General features: G+C 43.8%; 1 protein-coding gene across 1 annotated transcript in view; it reads left to right on the top strand.

The window, feature by feature from the left end:
* NCAPD3 (non-SMC condensin II complex subunit D3) overlaps positions 1–18,772 on the top strand; it is an 86,561-nt gene that overhangs the window by 3,248 nt on the left and 64,541 nt on the right. The window contains exons 6-16 of the mRNA XM_044282004.1: positions 2,847–2,908; positions 3,438–3,525; positions 3,790–3,923; positions 4,162–4,234; positions 4,417–4,542; positions 8,145–8,397; positions 9,195–9,257; positions 11,782–11,856; positions 13,014–13,087; positions 13,169–13,303; positions 14,152–14,372. Of these exons, the coding sequence (XP_044137939.1) occupies positions 2,847–2,908; positions 3,438–3,525; positions 3,790–3,923; positions 4,162–4,234; positions 4,417–4,542; positions 8,145–8,397; positions 9,195–9,257; positions 11,782–11,856; positions 13,014–13,087; positions 13,169–13,303; positions 14,152–14,372 (1,304 nt within the window). The remainder of the gene's footprint in view (positions 1–2,846; positions 2,909–3,437; positions 3,526–3,789; positions 3,924–4,161; positions 4,235–4,416; positions 4,543–8,144; positions 8,398–9,194; positions 9,258–11,781; positions 11,857–13,013; positions 13,088–13,168; positions 13,304–14,151; positions 14,373–18,772) is intronic.

Here is an 18,772-nt window from a genome sequence, read left to right as displayed (position 1 = left end):
CCCCCCCCCCCACACACAGACACTATTAGCCAAGAGATTAAAGAGGTTCTGCACTTTGTTTTAACTGATGATCTATCCTCTGCTGGAGCGCCACTGCTATCTCAAACAGCTGATCGGCGGGGGTCCCGGGTGTCGGACCCCCGCCGATCAGAAGCTGATGATCTATCCAGAGGATAGATCATCAGTTAAAACAAAGTGCAGAACCCCTTTAAGTGCAACCATGAACTGCATCCATTTATTACAGCTCTTGTTTGAGAAGGGGTTGTCAGTTTGGGACAATCCCGCGTTCTAGTAAAAAAAATTTACATAGTTGATACGGTTGAAAAAAGACATACGTCCATCAAGTTCAACCAAGGGATAGGTGGAGACGCGAATCAAAGAAGGCATTGAGACTAAGATTTCTCCACGTTTTCATAAGCATTAATGTTTACTTTTTAAGAATTCATCTAAACACTTTTTACACCTGTCCGCTGTGACCACGTCCTGAGGAAGTCTATTCCACAGCTTCACAGTTCTTACAGTAAAGAAGCTTTGACGCTTCCAGAGACAGAACTTTTTCCTCTCCATAACTAAGACCCTCCATGCCCCTTATCAGTTTAGTCGCTCTCCTCTGTACTTTTTCCAGCTGCAGTGCATCCTTTCTATGGACTGGTGCCCAGAACTGAACTGCATATTCCAGATGAGGCTGCACCAACACTTTGTGAAGTGGTAGTATTACAACCGTGCCCCGCGAGTCCATGCCTCGTTTAATGCATGACAATATCCCGGTGGCCTTAGAAGCAGCTGATTAACATTGTGTGCTGTTATTTAATCTACCATCCACAACGACACCCAACTCTTTCTCTATAAGTTACTCTCCCAGTGTTACATCCCCTAGGACAGTGATGGCGAACCTTTTACAGACCGAGTGCCCAAACTGCACCCCAAAACCCACATATTTATCACAAAGTGCCAACATTGGAATTTCCCCTGAATACTACAGTCCAGTATAGTGTATCTTCCATGTACTTTTCGCTATAAAAGCCTGTTTACACTCAGTGCGCTGCCTGTGGTGTTCATAGTACGTCTGCGCTGATGAATGGCAGGAAAAGTCTAAGGCCTCCTGCACATGACTGTAGGTGTCCCGTTGCCATATTGAGGACCGCATTTGCGGATCCGCAATACATGGGCACCGTTCCACGTGCATTCCGCATCACGGATGCGGACGCTTTCACTTTAATGGGTCCGCAAATCCGGAGATGCGGAACGGAAGCACAGAACGGAACCCTACGGAGAGGTTCCATGGGGTTTTATCCTGTACTTCAGTTCCGAAAAAAGATAGAACATGTCCTATCTTTTTGCAGATCGTGGACCCATTAAAGTGAATGGGTCTGTGATCCACTGCGGCTGCCCCATGGTCAGTGTTCTTGCATTGCGGCCCGCAGCACGGCCACGGGGTTCGTGTGCAGGAGGCCTAAGGCATATTGGTACACCATAGACTTTTCCAGGGTGCAAGTGCCCACAGAGAGGGCTCTGAGTGCCGCCTCTGGCACCCGTGCCATAGGTTCGCCATCACTGCCCTAGGACATATGAAGCACAGAGATTATTACTACCAAGATGCCTAACTTTACATTTGTCCACATTGAACCTCACTTGCCAAGTTGATGCCCAATCACTGAGTGTTCAAGGCAGCTTGTAGTTTGTGGACATCTTCCATAGACCGTACAGTTCTACATAGCTTAGTGTCATCTGCGCAAATAGAAATGGTGCTATTAATCCTGTCCTCGATATAATTAATAAAGGTTAAATAATAAAGGGCCCAGCACTGAACCTTGGGGTACACCACTTATAACCCGGGACCATTCTGAATAGGACTCATTGACCACAACTCTCTGGTTCTTCAGCCAGTTTTCAATCCAACTACACTTTCCAAGCCTATATAGACCTTACTTTACCTATTAAACGTCTGAGGGACAGAATCAAAAGCCTTTGCAAAATCCATAAACGCTACATCCACAGCCGCCCCTCTGTCCAGGCTACTACACACCTCCTCATAAAAACAAATCAGGTTAGTCTGACAACTTCTGTCCTTGGTAAACCTATGCTGGTTATCACTTATAATATTTATAGTCACATACTCTTGGGTGTAATCCATCTGGACCCGGAGCTTTGTTCACATTTACCCTATTTAATTTGTCTTGGACCATCTACAGTTAGTACATCCAGTAATATACTTAATTGGCTAACAGCCCCGGCCCCACAGATATCAGGATATCGGCTCCCTTCTCTTCTTTTGTATATACAGAGCTAAAAAAAACATTTAGTAACTCTGCCTTTTTTCTTATCTTCAGTGACTTGCAACCTGCTGTTCGTTTTGTGTTTTTGCTAATTTTATCTCTTTTTTACAGATTTTAAGTCCTTTGTAATCTTCAAATGCTACAGCTGACCCCTCAGATTTGTATTTTTTAAATTCACTTTTAACAAGTTCCTGCAGCATGGTCCCTGAAGATTTATACTTGCCTGCTCCATGCCGCCACTGTCATCGGCACTGCCTCCATTTTCCAGTCCCTGTGCTGTTTACAGCCGGCCATGGGCATGGTCACGTGCACCACTCCAGCTAATGAGTGGCATCAGCAGAGATGTAGCCACAAGCAGTACGTCACCGCTGAAGCCAATCATTGGCTTGAGCTTTGTGTTCCCATGGTCAGCCAGATGTGAACAGCGCAGGGTCCGGAAGATTGGGGCAGCGTGGAGCAGGTAAGTATGAATCTTCTGCTGCAGGAATTTGTTAAAAAAATCATTTTGACCAGAAAACCCCCTTTAATAGGCCATGTTGTGTCTGACGCCGTCTCCTTGCTTTTTTTCAGACCTTCATAAATCTCACCAGCTTTGAGACTGTCCCAGTAGAACTGGCGTTTTCAGATTCCATGTGAGTTCAGTTTGTTTGTGATACATAAAATCTCTCTTCTCTCATTCAAAGTGTTTATCCCAGTCTTAAAGGGTTATTTTAGGATTTAACTATTGACTGCCTGTCCTCAGTATAAGCCATCAATAGTAGCTCCAGGTTTTCAGTAGCTCCAGCAACAAGTTAGCACCAGAACTACAAAGCTCCGTCTGTTGTGTAGTCACAGTGGATGGCGCTGATTACTGCTGAGCCGTTCCACCACACAATGGATGGAGCTGTGTAGAACCCCCTCTGATCTGATATTGATGGCCTAGCCAGTTGGTGGTGTGTGCCTGTACACTGACGCTGTCCAGTCAGTGCTGTCCGTGTTGGTACACGCCACATTGACAAGGGTAGTGGTAATACCCAGTGGTCAATTTATTCATTTAGCCACAATGCACAAGACCTAGTGTAACTCCATTCCAGTGTCTTTGTTGTTCCCTATAATATGTGTATTCTCTTGTATATATGTGGTTTGCTTTGTATCTAATTTTTGATGTCTTTATTTTTGCAGTCCGCTTGACCGGATGAAGTATGTGCCGCAGCTGGCTTACCATGGATTGTGGTTACTATGTCTACCCATACACGGAGAAGGCAATCAGGTGCTAAAACTTAGACCGTTCCGACAGCAACACAGTGAATTATTGCCCACACTCTATGCCCCTTTAAATAGAGATGCAGTGCGTTAGAAAATTGCTAGAAATCCGAGGAAATACATATGGGCTAGAACAGCAGAAGTCGCTGTGTGGCCGTAGCCTAATGAGCTAAGCTTGGGGGTTATCACTTTCAGATATATTGTTGCCTTTACATACAATCCTGCACTACTTGTTTTTTTTGTTTTGATTTTTTTTTTTTTTCGGTAATAGACTCTCCGCCGTCTTTTCCAACGCCTGCTGAGCGTCATTATTATGGTGAAAGGAGGTGAAGGAACGAATTCTGCCATCCTTGCCGTCACTGCTCCAGTCACTGGTGCCAGGAACCAGGCAGTTCGATTTGTCAGGTTAGTTTCATTTGTGTGAAGTGCTTCTTGTTTAAGTTGTGTGTAGGCATGTGTTTCCTCACCTATTCTACGTTGTGTTGGCTTCCATACATTCATTCAACTTAAAATAATTTGCTTTTCATCCACAAGATGGCGCAGTCTGACCGCCATCCTAATACATGTGTTCCACCTGCTGTGCTCTATTGCCTGTTCTGCGCCTGGACTTTTCTGATATTTTCTGTGTTGAATCTTCCCACAGTTTCCTAGTGGATGAATTGAAAGAAATATCATTCCCTGTTCTCCGGATCTTATTACAGCATATATGTACGAAGGTAATCTATGGTAACTGTGTATCACTTTTTTTGTGGCCTAACTTGTGCTAGTCGGTGGTCCTTTCTGCTGGGTTTATTAGTTCTGTCCTGACTATTTGCCTTTCTGCTGGTAATTTGGGGATTGCTGATGGCACCATTCGATGATGTGATGACCTCTTGAAGCATGTTTTACAAAATTACAGGTCCCAGATAAGTCTGAATACAGGGTGTCTGCCGCCCAAGCTCTGGTGAAATTACTAGAGAAGCTTCCAAACCCAGAATATGCCTCCTTCATAGAATGGTTGTACAAATACTCCAGGAACTCAAAGGTAAGACCAGCCGTCAGCTAGGTGTTCATTTACAGTTTCCAATGTTTAAAGAATGCTGTCTCTAGTTTTGTTTTACAAAAAGAAAAAAGAAATTGTAGCAAGACCAAACGTTCTGCAATGAATGTACTTTTTCAGTTTTTCATCTTTTTCTCGCTCGTATCATTGGGGGACACAGAAGATCTTGGGTATATCTGCTGCCACTAGGAGGCGACACTAAGCTAATCAGTTTTAGCTTAGTGTCTGTAGGGGGCAAACATGTTTTCCTGCAGGTCTGCCAAAGATCTTTTCTGGTGGGCCCTAACCCCCTGTTCCCACACTTGAGGGGGGAGACCAGTGGTTCCTCAAGCCAACTGCTCGTTCCCCCACCTCTGGAAGACAAGGTGGAACAGTGGATCTCAAATCCTCTGTTACCCGCCAGCTACAGTATCGCCTTATCTGCTACCTCTGGAAGTCCCCCTGTTACCAGTGTAGCCGCCCTCCCCAAGGGGCAGCACATTGAGGAAGGTGACACTGCTGGAATTGGGGTGGGCAGAAACAGTCTAGGTAAGTATTGCCTACCTTTCCCTGCTGGCTGCTGCCCCCCCACCCCCCAGGGGTTAACCTTCCTCCCTGTACTGGTTTCTAGGGTTAACCTTCTGCTGGGTCCCCTTCTCCTGTGTTCTCTAAAGCAGTGTTTCCCAACCAGTGTGCCTCCAGCTGTTGCAAAACTACAACTCCCAGCATGCCCGCACAGCCAAAGGCTGTCCAGGCATGCTTGAAGTTGTAGTTTTGCAACAACTGGAAGCACACTGGTTGGGAAACACTGATCTAAAGTGACCACAGTAAAATGTTTTGTTTTTTTTCCCTCAAAACCTTGGCCTCTCACAGACTATGGTCCCCTGCCCCCTCACCTTCCTCCAGGCCCGGCTGTACTCCGGTGGTCGCTGCTTTCTCTCACTGGGTGTCTGTACGCCCGATCCCGGCCTCCTCTGTTCGGGGGGCAAGATCCCCTTGACACTCCTGCTCCCTCCATGCGCTGCTCTCCCAGCAGGAAGTTCTTCTGGTTGGCCCCACCTTTACATGAGGCCCCGGCTCTGCGGCCTACTATGCCGCATTCTCAGAGTGTTTGGGGGCGGGGACTGCACCCCAGAGTGCAAAACTTTTGCGTCCGTATCTTCGGCCCACTGAGCTCCTCCCCCAACCTACTTAACACCTTCCTTGCCTCAGTGCTTCTGTGGCTGGGGGAAAATAATTACCTATCACTCTTAAAAGGGTTGGGGCTGCATGTAATTCCCACAGCTAATATTATTAATCCTTGGAGCTCCGCTCCTATTTTGGGCTTAGTTCCCATCGCCCTATAGCAGTGTCAGCTTGTAGTGCCCCACGTTCAGGCTTACACTGTGTCCTCTCTACAGCTTGCACTACCACTAGCTACTTATGACTGTAGAATTACCCCCTTCCATAGGCGGAGTACTTGCACTACCACGGTATACTGTACAGCCTGTAGCATTACCCTCCTTCCTTATGGGGAGTACTTGCGGACTACTTCCACTTCTACTGTATTCTGTACAGCTTGTGGTCCTTTCTTGGACGGAGTACTTGCACTACCACTTGATGCTGTACAGCCTGTAGCATTACCCTCCTTTCTTAGGAGACTCGCACGGTGTCAGCGCTGCCTCCTCTTCACTGTTTACCTTCTAGCCGTTGCATCTGCAGTGGTGAGCAGGTGTAATTACACCCAAGCCTTCCTATTGAAATGAATAGGAAGGCTTGGGTGTAATTACACCTGCTCACCACTGCAGATGCAACGGCTAGAAGGTAAACAGTAAAGAGGAGGCAGCGCCCACACCCTGCGAGTCTCCTCTTCAAACAGCTGATCGGAGGGGGTGCCGGGTGTCGGACCCCCTCCGATCTGATATTGATGACCTATCCCCGGGATAGGTCATCAATAAATATAACTTGGAAAACCCCTTTAACCAGTTTGCCTCTGTGAGTTGTCTGTACTGCTTCCCCACCGGGTACGGCGGTCGTACTGTCCTTGGACCATATCAGCCTCTTCTACTTCTCCCCTTCCGCAAGGCGAGTAGTTGCACTTCCCCAGATACTGTTTTCCTGGGATGCTGGTCCTTGGGTATCGCCTTCCTTAGATGCTGGTCCTTGGAGATCACCTTCCTTAGAAGTCTTCTGGGCCCAGGCTATGTTTTCTCTCTCTCCTGTATCTTCCGCAGTCGCTCAGTTTGCTCTGGCGCCGGATTTGTTTTAATTCTTTCTTATCCAGCTCGTGGATATTCGGTGTGCTCTCCACTTCTTCTGAAGTCTCCTAAGCCATGGCTTATGTCCCCGGGAATGTTCTTCTGCCAAGCTGCAGCATCTGGGTATTCAGAGACTCTCTCTGGCTGGGAATGGCTCTTCCTGTTCTTTTTTTCGGGGGTCCGGGTGTATCCTCCACCTGCAGTTTTGTGCAGGGCCTTATGACAGGCCTTGGATTCATTCTGGTCTTGTTCCCTCCCCATGGTACTGCTCTTTAATGTTCCATGGTCTTGTGTCCCCCAATCATACGAGCGAGAAAGTAGTATTTTTGTCTTGCCTGTAAAATCCTTTTCTCGCTGAGTTCATTGAGGGAACACAGCTCCCACCCTGTAAGTACATTGGTGGCTTTCCTTCATGGGCCCCTCTGGTTCTTGAGTCTGACCCATCTTCGCCTTTTTTGCTTTTTATTGATTTCTGTTGGCTTCTCCTGGCTGCTCCTACTGCTTTCGTACAAACTGATTAGCTCAGTGTCTGCAGGAGGGGTATAGCAAAGGAGGAGCTAACACTTTTTTGCTTGGTGTCGCCTCCTAGTGGCAGCAGCTATACCCATGGTCTCCTGTGTGTCCCAAATAATTCGGTGAGAAAAGGATTTTACTGGAACATGGACAACCCCTTACTTTGGGGGCGATTTTTATCATAGACTATCATTTTACATCCGTCTATGATCACCCCTGCGCTGCCAGAAGAGGGGCTAAATATATGACGACACGCAGGCCTAATTTATGACTAGCCCTGCATGTCGTCATAAGTTGGGCTCCTCTTTTGGCATTGCAGGGGAGAAGGTAGACTGGCGTAAAATGATAGTCTATGATAAGTCTCTCAAAATGTATTTTAAAGGGGTTGTCCATGTTAAAAGCTCTCACTTCACTGGACCTGTGAACAGAGCACACTTACCTGCTTGCTTACAGAGGATTCCAGCTCCTTTGGTTGCCCAGCAGCTCCTGACTATCTCCATCCAGTCCAGGGTGCCTACATTTGATTTGACGAGGGTCATGTGTACCGTTGCAGCCAATGACTAGAAGCATTGGAGATGCAACACCTCAGTGGTCGTTCATTGTCTGCAGCGTCACACGTGACCTTCCCCCATAGGGACATGAGGTCCAAGCATGTCAGAGGCAGCAGTGGGCGGGAGGAACCAGAACTCAATGGCATTCTTCCCTCTGCAGGTCTCACAATCTAGGGGGATAAGGCCGAGAGGTCCTCAAACGTAGACAACCCCTTTAAAGAATGTTTAAATTGATAGCGATAACATAATGATTTAAGATTAATTGCATAAACTGGAATACTTTAATCCCCCTGATCTCCCTCCACAGATCTCATATAGAGTGTTTGCTCTGGATGTCACCGTTGCTCTGCTTGAGCTGCCGGAGAGGCCAGTAGATGCTTCATTTCCACTAGAGCAGCTGAAGTTTCTTCAACACAAGTTCCTGCTGCAGGCCATGGTGTTCAGCCGCTGTTCTGACAAGGCCCCAACTGTGCGCAGTAAAGCGCTCTCATGCCTGGCGCAGTGTCTAGATAAAAATGCCACATCTGTGTCCGAAGGAATCTCTGAGTTGCTGCAAGGCAGTAAGTTCACCTAGGGCCTGAATATTGATGGCCTATCCTTAGGATGGTTCCCCACCAATCTCATATTGATGATCTGATTCCAGGCACCCCTGCCGTTAGACTATCTTTGCTATAGTGCCGGATACAGGCACCGAAACTACACAGCTCCGTCCACTGTGTAGTGCCTGGGGCTCATTGCTCAGCGCTGCTCCAATTTACTTGGACCAGAGCAGAAATACGGTAACCAGCTCTATCCACTACATAGTAGATGGAGCTTTGTAGCTCTGGTGGCCATTTCGGATGCAGTGATACGAGTCAAACCCCCGCCAGTCCCTCTGATGACCTAGCCTAAGGATAGGCCATCAGTAGTAAAGTCCCAGAGAACACCTTTAAAGTTTATCTATATGTATACTTTTCACCTTGTTAATACATTACTTATCCTGTATTATACTCCAGAGCTGCACTCACTATTCTGCTGGTATATTCAATGTGTACATACATTACTTATCCTGTACTGATCCTGAGTTACACCCTGTATTATACTCCAGAACTGCACTCACTAGTCTGCTAGTAGTCACATACATTACTTATCCTGTACTGGTCCTGAGTTACCTCCTGTAATATACTCCAGAGCTGCACTCGCTATCCTGCTGGCTTGAGACGTAAAATCTCTCTAATATATCACAAAGCCTCACCTTGTTCAGTTATGACAGATGTCTGATAAGAGAGACTCTAGATTTGTACCCCACCAGGGAGTAATAGTTTCTCAGTTTGTTCATTTTTTGCCTCATCTCACGCACTGTTTTTTCCACTTTCAGGCAGTTGCCGCACTATTTCAGCAACCACAGTCACTGCTGAGAGTACAGTCAATGGCACGGAAGGTAAAGGGTTTACAATTTTGTACAATGCATTGTATTGAGCAAATTCCATCTGTGGCTTCTACTTCGATTGTGGTCGATATGCGTCTAGGTAAACGGCCTTTCTGTGGCAGCTGATCATTGTCTGAGGGGGAGACTGGCGGCAACCAAAAGTGTGCTGATCTGCTGGTGTAGTGGTTATTAAAGGGGTTGTTTCATTTCAGCAAATATCATTTATCACGTAGAGAGAGAGGTCATTTTCTGATGTAGCTATCGTTTAAATCGTAACATAATTTTTAAGAATTTTTGATTAATGTCACTTTTAAATTTCCATGTCAATAGCTATATTTAAACAAAACCATACATTCCTGCAGTGTTCGCACTGGCCACTATGTCTAATAATTGGGGCCACTTCTTGGTCTGTTACAGATCACTTTACTGCAGTTATGTATTATTCTGAACCCGCCTGTAATGACAGGGTGATACCACCTCTGTGTATAGATAAGACAGGGTCCACCATTCACAATAGGCAATTGTCAGAGCTTATCTATTCTTTCCTTGTACAATGACCTCTGCACAGGTCACAGAGCATGCCCAGAAGACTCTCCCATAGAAGTCAATGAGGACCCCTCCTGACCATTGGGTCTATGGCTCATGGGGCTGCCGTAAAGAAATTTTCTAAATGCTGGAAAGAACAGCTCAGGCAAGATGGCCGCCCCATAATCCTGTTCAGGAAATAGAATAAATATATCTGCACTCAGAAAATAAAAGCAGATTAGAAAAAAGGATATGTGCTACTATCTGCCTTAAAGGGACACTGACAGCCCCAATTAGCATATTTAGGTATATATACGTGAGTACAGGTCTTAAAGTCTATTAAAATTATCTAAGTATCCCCCCTGTCCACCTTATAAGTACCAAAATATAAAGTTATATAACCTGCTTGTCCGGTCACCAATCTGCCCAAGGGGCGGCGTTTCATCACAAAATGCGCCCAGCCAGCCGCTCCTAACTGCCGTTCTGAAGCCCCGCCCAGCTCATCAATATTCACTTAGCTGGGCGGCGGCTACAACTCGCCCGGCGCATGCGCATAAAGCAGAGGCTGCAGCACTTGAGTCCAGAGAGTTGTAGCCGCCGCCCAGCTAAGTGAATATTGATGAGCTGGGCGGGGCTTCAGAACGGCAGTTGGGAGCGGCTGGCTGGGCGCATTTTGTGATGAAACGCCGCCCCTTGGGCAGATTGGTGACCGGACAAGCAGGTTATATAACTTATATTTTGGTACTTATAAGGTGGACAGAGGGGATACTTAGATCATTTTAATAGACTTTATAAGACCTGTACTCACATATATATACCTAAATATGCTAATTAGGCCTGTCAGTGTCCCTTTAAACTGGCAAATAAACTTATTGGTGGCAATTTCCTTAATGTATTGTGATTGTCCATATTGCCTCCTTTGCTGGCTTGATCCATTTTTCCATCACATTATACACTGTGTTTGTTTCCATGTTACGACCACCCTGTAATCCATCAGCAGTGGCCATGCTTGTACACTATAGTGAAAAAAAGCGCCAGCCTCTCTGGTGGCTGGGACCATGAGAGTGCGCATAGACCGGCACTTTTCCCTATAGTGTGCCAACATGGCCACTGCTGCTGGATTGCAGGGTGGTCGTAACCATGGAAACGAATAGTGTATAATGATGGACACTCGCAATACATTACTGAAGTGGCTTGAATTAACTTTCTCTACATGATAAATGCCATGTGCTGAAGTGAGACAACCCTTTCCCCCCACATAACTAGAACGACTAGTCACTCAGCTTTCCCAGGACACTTAAGATGGAGATGCAATCATGTCCAGACTGTGCTCCTCGGATACTAGATGAAATATATGCATAATGTATCGGAGTGGTATCGGGTGTGCTTCATATAGCCAATAGGTTATCCATCAGTCCAGCTTTCCCAGACTGCAAAATGTCATCTGCCTAGTTCTGCTTTGGTAAGTCCAAATATTTCATAACTAGTTGGATTTGCTCTTTAGGATGGATCCAGGTGAGGTTATAATAAATACATACGTCTAAGGGCTCATGCACATGACCTCTGTTTTGCGGTCTACAAATTGTAGATCCGCAAAACAGATACCAGCCATGTGCATTTCACATTTTGCTGAACCGCTGGCCCCTGGTAGAACAGTCTTATCCTTGTCCATATTGTGGACAATAATAGAACATGTTCTTATTTTATTCTATTTTTTTGCAGAATGCACACAGTCATTTTGTTTTTTCGCGACCCCATTCAAGTGAAATGGGCCGCAAAAAAAATACGCTTGTGTGCATGAGCCCCAAGTATGCTGTCATAAATCCTGCATACTGTAGTGAAGCTAGGCACATTTGCTTTTTAGGACTAAATCGCTGTAATCGCTCCCAAATCCAGAGGGGTCCTGGGAAAGCTGGGTAACTTGCACCATGACATGAGGTTTTTCTTCCATTGTGTGAGTGCTGTTTTTGAGCATGTGGTTGATTTATCAGTATTGTCACCTTTCTGGCAGCTTCTACCCGGAAGACTATTGGTGCTCTGAGGACCATTGAAGTGACAGATGACGGTGACCCCATGGGGGCTGATGGTGAGTGGCTCTGTGTCATGAAGCTTCTTGGTTAGGGCAGTATTCACACTTTTATAGCGCATTCTTTTGACCTGCAACCTATTACTTATCAGCTGTTGTGAAGCTGGAGCTCCCATCAAGCATTGATGGCTAAAGGTTAAGCACCCCCTCCCAGAACTTGTATTTGGATATTTCTAAAAGGTGCTACCTGTATCCAAATCATACCGCCCTCTGAACGCATTGCCTGAGAGGTCATATGGGCACATCTGCAGCACCCAGCACCTATAAAGCGTGGCTTGGAAGACTACATCAGCTGCTGCTTCTTGCCATTGAATACCCAAAGTTAAAGGGGTTGTCAGTTCTCTATTATTCCAAACTGCATTTAAAATAATAATCATAAAAAAAAAAAAAAAAAACTTTCCCGATCCCACTCTGTCCTCTCAGCCAGACTGTCATCCCATATACTACTGCTACTGCAGCAGTGGTGCTGGTTCAGAGGGTGCTCAGGAAGGTAAGGTACTTTATTACTATTATTTTAACAGGCTCTCGGAAGTTTTGAAAATAAATAAATAGGAGAACCCCTATAATGGGGTTCAGTCAGTCGTGACATGAATGTTTGTTTAAAGTCCATCTGTCAGCAGATTTGTACCTATGACACTGTCTGACCTGTTACATGTGCGCTTGGCAGCTGAAGGCATCTGTGTTGGTCCCAAGTTCATATGTGCCCGAACTGCTGAGAAAAATTGCGTTTTAATATATGCAAATGAGCCTCTAGGAGCAATGGGGGCGTTGTCATTGCACCTAGAGGCTCTGCTCTCTCTGCAACTGCCGTCCCCTCTCCACTTTGATAGATCCAGGCAGTGAAAACATCGTCATACCTGACCCTGTGAATCAAAGTGGAGAGGACGCAGCAGTTGCAGAGAGAGCAGAGCCTCTAAGTGTAACTGCAACGCCCCCATTGCTCCTTAAGGCTCATTTGCATATAAACCTAGGCCGAACACTGATGCCTTCAGCTGCCACGTGCACATGTAACAGGTCAGCCAGTTTCATTGGTTAAAGGGCATCTGTCAGCTGATTTATACCTATTTGTGGTGACATCAAGCAGGGATCTGGTGAGGAATTAATGCAGGAAGATTGTTAGAAAGCTAAAAGAAAGTGTTTGTTTTCCTTCCCATCAGGGAAGGATACGTTGGAAATGCTGCGGCTAAGAGCTGGTGATGAGAAGACTAATGTGAGGAAATCTGCGCTGCAGGTATGGTGTAACCATAGTCATCACTCAAACCACTGTGCTCCTGGGGCCGGCTCTCATCTCCTCTGGGTCTTTTTTGTCCAGGTCTTGGTGAACATCCTAAAGTACAACCTGATCCCCTGCAGCTCAGATGATCTAGCCACCCTGCAAGACCGATGCAGAGACCCTGCAGTGTCTGTGCGAAAACAGGCTCTGACCTCCCTGACGGAGCTCCTGCAGGTTGGTGATATTTCCTTTTATTGAACGTATGTTGGCATAGATCTCTATAGAGTCCATCTTCTCCTTCATGATTTGTCTTTCCCACCCATCATATGTCGTGTGTTCTCATAGTATGTTAATTTGGTGTGTTTTTGTATTTTAAAAGGGTTCTCCGTCTTTTCCTTACTGATGATCTATCCTTTTGGATAGGTCATCAGCATCTAATCAGTGAGGGTCCGATTGCCGCTGCCTTCCCGCAGGCCAGTGATGTCACAACTATGTCATGTAGCCTGGGCACTAATTGCTAGTGCTGCTGTCTTCGCAAGCAGCTGATCGGAGGGGGTCCTGATTGTCGTACCCCCGCCGATCAGATGTTGGTGACCTATCCAAAGGCGGAGAACCCTTTGGTTTAAGGGGACGTCCACATAGGACATATTTTGTAGCGGACAGTCCAGTTACATGTGAGTTTTGCAGCACATTTAGCTGTGTATCTGCTGCACTGCCAAGGGTGAAATCTATGGTAGAAATCTGCAGCATGAATTGACATGCAATGTGGATTTTAAATGTGTATCAAGTTTTCTGCAACGTTTGGATATGAGAGATTAAAATCTCGTCCCCCTTAGCTGCTACTGTAAATTTAATCTGCAGTATTTCCGGGGTGTGTGGCCATACCTTCAGGAAGTTTTAAATTTTAAGTCTAATTGGGTGATACATTGATTGTTTCACACCATTTGGAAGATCTCTGCCTGCTTGCAGTGAATGGGATTGTTCATTGTTTATACCTGTTACTATTCACAGGGGAGAGTTTGTTTCAGTTGTATCTAGTTTAGACAATACCATGTATCTTCCTCCCCTTCCTCTCTCTTTAGGCCCAACCGCACAATGTGTTGGTGCAGAAGGCCTGGCTTACTGGGCTGATCCCAGTTGTGCTGGATACAGAGTCTTCCATCCAGGAGAAAACCTTGGAGTGCCTGGACCAACTCCTCCTGCAGGGCATCAAACATTACAACCGCTACAGAGATGATGACGAGAAGCAGAAACTGACCTGGAACCTTCTGCATTTACTCATCACAGAAAGTCAGGACCTCAGGTAGGTGAAACCCAACCCAGACCTAACATGGTGGTGCCACTAAATCTGTTCCTAAAATGTGTCGTATCTTGCACATCTATGCGGTAACATCTGCCATTAAAGGGCATCTGTCACCCCCCAAAAGTAATTTTTCATTTTTGGGCGAATTAAAATCCTTATAGTGCGATTTTTCAATATATAGTGCTCTTACCCTTTTGTGTTGTCCAGTTTCTTTAAAAACCGCACTTTTGTAATATGTTAATTACCTCTCTACCAGCAAGTAGGGCGGTCGCTTGCTGATAGCCGCCGCGTCCTCCTTTCAAAAAAACGCCCCCTCCTCCTGTTGATTGACAGGGCCAGCGAGCGCTCTCCTCCTCTGGCTGGCCCTGTCTGCGTTCTAAATCTCGCGCCTGCACCGTACCGGTCTTTAGTCGCACTGAGAGGAGGACGCTCGCTCGGCCGCTCCTTCCTCAGTGCGCCTGCTCCGGGTGTAGATGTGACGTCATCAGCGCAGGCGCACTGAGGAAGGAGCGGCCGAGCGAGGTCCTCCTCTCAGTACGCCTGCACCGACTGAAGACCGGTACGGCGCAGGCGCGAAATTTGGAACGCAGACAGAACCAGCCTTAGGAGGAGAGCGCTCGCTGGCCCTGTCAATCAATAGGAGGAGGGGGTGTTTTTTTTTAAAGGGGGATGCGGCGGCTACCAGCAAGTAACCGCCCTACTTGCTGGTAGAGAGGTAATTAGCATATTATAAAAGTGCGGTTTTAAAGAAATTAGACAACACAAAAGGGTAAGAGCACTATATATTAAAAAAATCGCGATTAGAAGTGTTACTGAGGCTCACCAATTGGTCAATATGGATGGAGGTGCTCAATCACCGGTACACCTAAAAACCGCGAGAATGTATTGTATTGGAAAACAGAATTGTGATGGCACACTCACATTTGGTTGGATAAATAGTATTTATTAGTTTCAGTTGGGTATTCGATTGGCTTATTTAATTTTAAATTTTTAATTGTTTATATGTATAAAAAATTATCTGGACATATGTTAAAAGATATAATAAAAATGAAAGAAATAGGTAAAAGAAAAAATAAATAAAAATAAAAGGTTTTAAATAAAGTTGTATCTGGTGTTCAAAATATTGAAAGAGTCTATTCAATGAGTCCTGGAATATAGAGTCATATAGTTGGGATGTTTTTCTGGAGTATTTGTATTCTTCAGTACATGTACAGTGACCTTGTAAGTAAAAGGTAATCCAGTATGATTTTGATCAAAAAATAATCGTGAAAATAGTAGAAAAACGTGAAAAAAAGGAAATAAGGTAAGAAATTAGTGCAAAATTGGTGCTGGTTCACTCAAATATATATTTTGTGCACGATAAAAAAAATAAAAAATTGGATAATCAGTACTGATTATAGAATCAAATGGTGTGAGTGATATTAAGAACAATGTCAGATATTTGCTGGTAGGGAATCTGCATTGCTTGTTCTTCTACTCGTTGGATTTACCAATATTGGAACATCCGCCCTTTAATGGTAGAGCCGGTACCTTGCTGGTAATATATATAGAAGTAGTCTTTTATATATTATATAGTTTCCCGGTGCAGTCTATTCATATATTCGTCCGGTTTAATGGAATACTTAGTAATTAGTATTCCATTAATTAGTATACCAGCAAATATCTGACATTGTTCTTAATATCACTCACACCATTTGATTCTATAATCAGTACTGATTATCCAATTTTTTATTTTTTTTATCGTGCACAAAATATATATTTGAGTGAACCAGCACCAATTTTGCACTAATTTCTTACCTTATTTCCTTTTTTTCACGTTTTTCTACTATTTTCACGATTATTTTTTGATCAAAATCATACTGGATTACCTTTTACTTACAAGGTCACTGTACATGTACTGAAGAATACAAATACTACAGAAAAACATCCCAACTATATGACTCTATATTCCAGGACTCATTGAATAGACTCTTTCAATATTTTGAACACCAGATACAACTTTATTTAAAACCTTTTATTTTTATTTATTTTTTCTTTTACCTATATCTTTCATTTTTATTATATCTTTTAACATATGTCCAGATAATTTTTTATACATATAAACAATTAAAAATTAAAAATTAAATAAGCCAATCGAATACCCAACTGAAACTAATAAATACTATTTATCCAACCAAATGTGAGTGTGCCATCACAATTCTGTTTTCCAATACAATACATTCTCGCGGTTTTTAGGTGTACCGGTGATTGAGCACCTCCATCCATATTGACCAATTGGTGAGCCTCAGTAACACTTCTAATCACATTCTACATACACCTATCTGGTGTGCTCCCAATTGATCAAATATGGACATTTGGAGCCATATGGAAAATAAATGTAAGAAAATAGATACATATTCGTTTGACCATAATACAACTTTACTTGACTCAACAATATCGCTTTCAGTTACATTTAAAGAATTAGAAAAACTATTACACAAACAACTAAAACACAGATGGGAAATAAAATCACTCACTCAATGTCTAGAGAGAGGACAGATTCCAAAAGGGCTAACCCTAAACAAAGACCCAGCACAAGATCTACTTAACACAGAATTCAAAGAAGAATGGGATTCCTGTTTAAAAGCACAATCATGCATCTTGGTAGAATTAATAATAAAAAGAAGAAAACAATTACTAGAAGACACCATCACACAAATAGAAAAACTGAAAGAAAAAATGGAATCGCTTCCAAAAAGACGAGGAGTATCACAAATGGGTAGAAAGATTATGCAAAGGTTTAGGACTCATTAGAAAAAGAAATAATACATAAAAAAACAAAAAAACTGAGACATTATCAATATGAAGATAATGCCACACATAACTCCAGATATAACCTATATGAGGAACAAAATAAACAACCAGCAGAATATATAAATTATGCACCATCCTAACCACCTTCCAAATTCACACCAATACAGACAAAGGAGGGGAACAAGAACATACAAAAGATAAAACAAACAATGGCACAAATAGGAAAAATCAAAATTCTACAACGAATAATTCACCCACTCATTACAGTGTGCCAACAACCAACAGATATGAATCACTTGCGACCCCACATTTTTTAGACGTAACTCCCCCCCACCACAAAACCAGACAAAAAGTGACACCGCTACCAATTCCGGAGAAAAAATACAACCAGACTCATTCCCCCACTCACGACTACAATTTGAGACACAGACAAATCAACAACTCGACATACCAATCACGAAGTGGCCCAACACAATACAGACAACAAAACCAATATCACAGGGTCCCACCACAGCAAACGTGGATCCCATCCAAAACACGCACGTACCAAAGAAGAGAAAGATACGAAGAGGAAGAAGAAAATCAATATTCAAACAGACACCACAACAGATAGAACAAGGGGATAACATAGTCAATCTGAGCCAGATAAACCTGACGTCAGATCAAAAAAATTTACTAAACAAGGGACTCAACTTCGCTCCCACAACAAATCTGAACAAATTCTCAACATATATAGGCATTGAAAAATACATTAGAAAATTATGCCTAAAAAAATACCACCTAAAAAACTCACTCACCCCACAGCTATCAGAAAGCAAGGAATACTCACATACAGCACTAAATAGTAAATCCAAACATTTTCCAAGACAGGAAATAAGTCAAGAAATCGCAACATTTCGCAAATGCGTAGAACAGGACATCAGGAAGCTGAAAACATATTCAACTTCAAATAATCTGACAAGAAAAGAAAGGGAGTCAATGAAAGTACTCCAAGCAATGGAAGAGATAACCATCCGCCCAGCAGATAAAGGAGGAGCGATAGTCATACTAGACTCCAAAAATTATAACCAAGAATGCACACGCCAACTTATGGACTGTGCAACATATCAAAAGCTAAAACACGACCCTACAGAAGAATATCAAAAGAAATTGGTAGAATATTGCACCACAGGTTTAAATAATGACATCCTATTAGAACGAGAACACAAATTCATCATATCCACACAAAAACGACTACCAGCCTTTTATTGTATACCAAAAATACACAAAAATCCAACTGCTCCCCCCCGGAAGACCTATTATCTCAGGGATAGGATCAATAACATCCAACCTGTCAGAATACATAGATAAAATGATACAACCATATGTGAAAATAATTCCCTCCTATATAAAAGATACCACGGCCATCATTACAACACTAGAAGCAATAGAGTATAATGATAACTGGACACTTGGGACACTGGACGTAAATTCCTTATATACAATAATTGATCACACACAGGGTATATCAGCACTCAAGAAACACCTAACTGATCATTCGCCCCTCAAAACAGACCAAATAAATTTCATCACAACTGGAGTCCATTTTATATTAACTCACAACTATT

This window comes from Bufo gargarizans, chromosome 2 (genome assembly GCF_014858855.1).
Source record: "Bufo gargarizans isolate SCDJY-AF-19 chromosome 2, ASM1485885v1, whole genome shotgun sequence".
NCBI classification, from domain to species: domain Eukaryota; kingdom Metazoa; phylum Chordata; class Amphibia; order Anura; family Bufonidae; genus Bufo; species Bufo gargarizans.
This window is presented reverse-complemented; position numbering and strand designations above follow the sequence as displayed.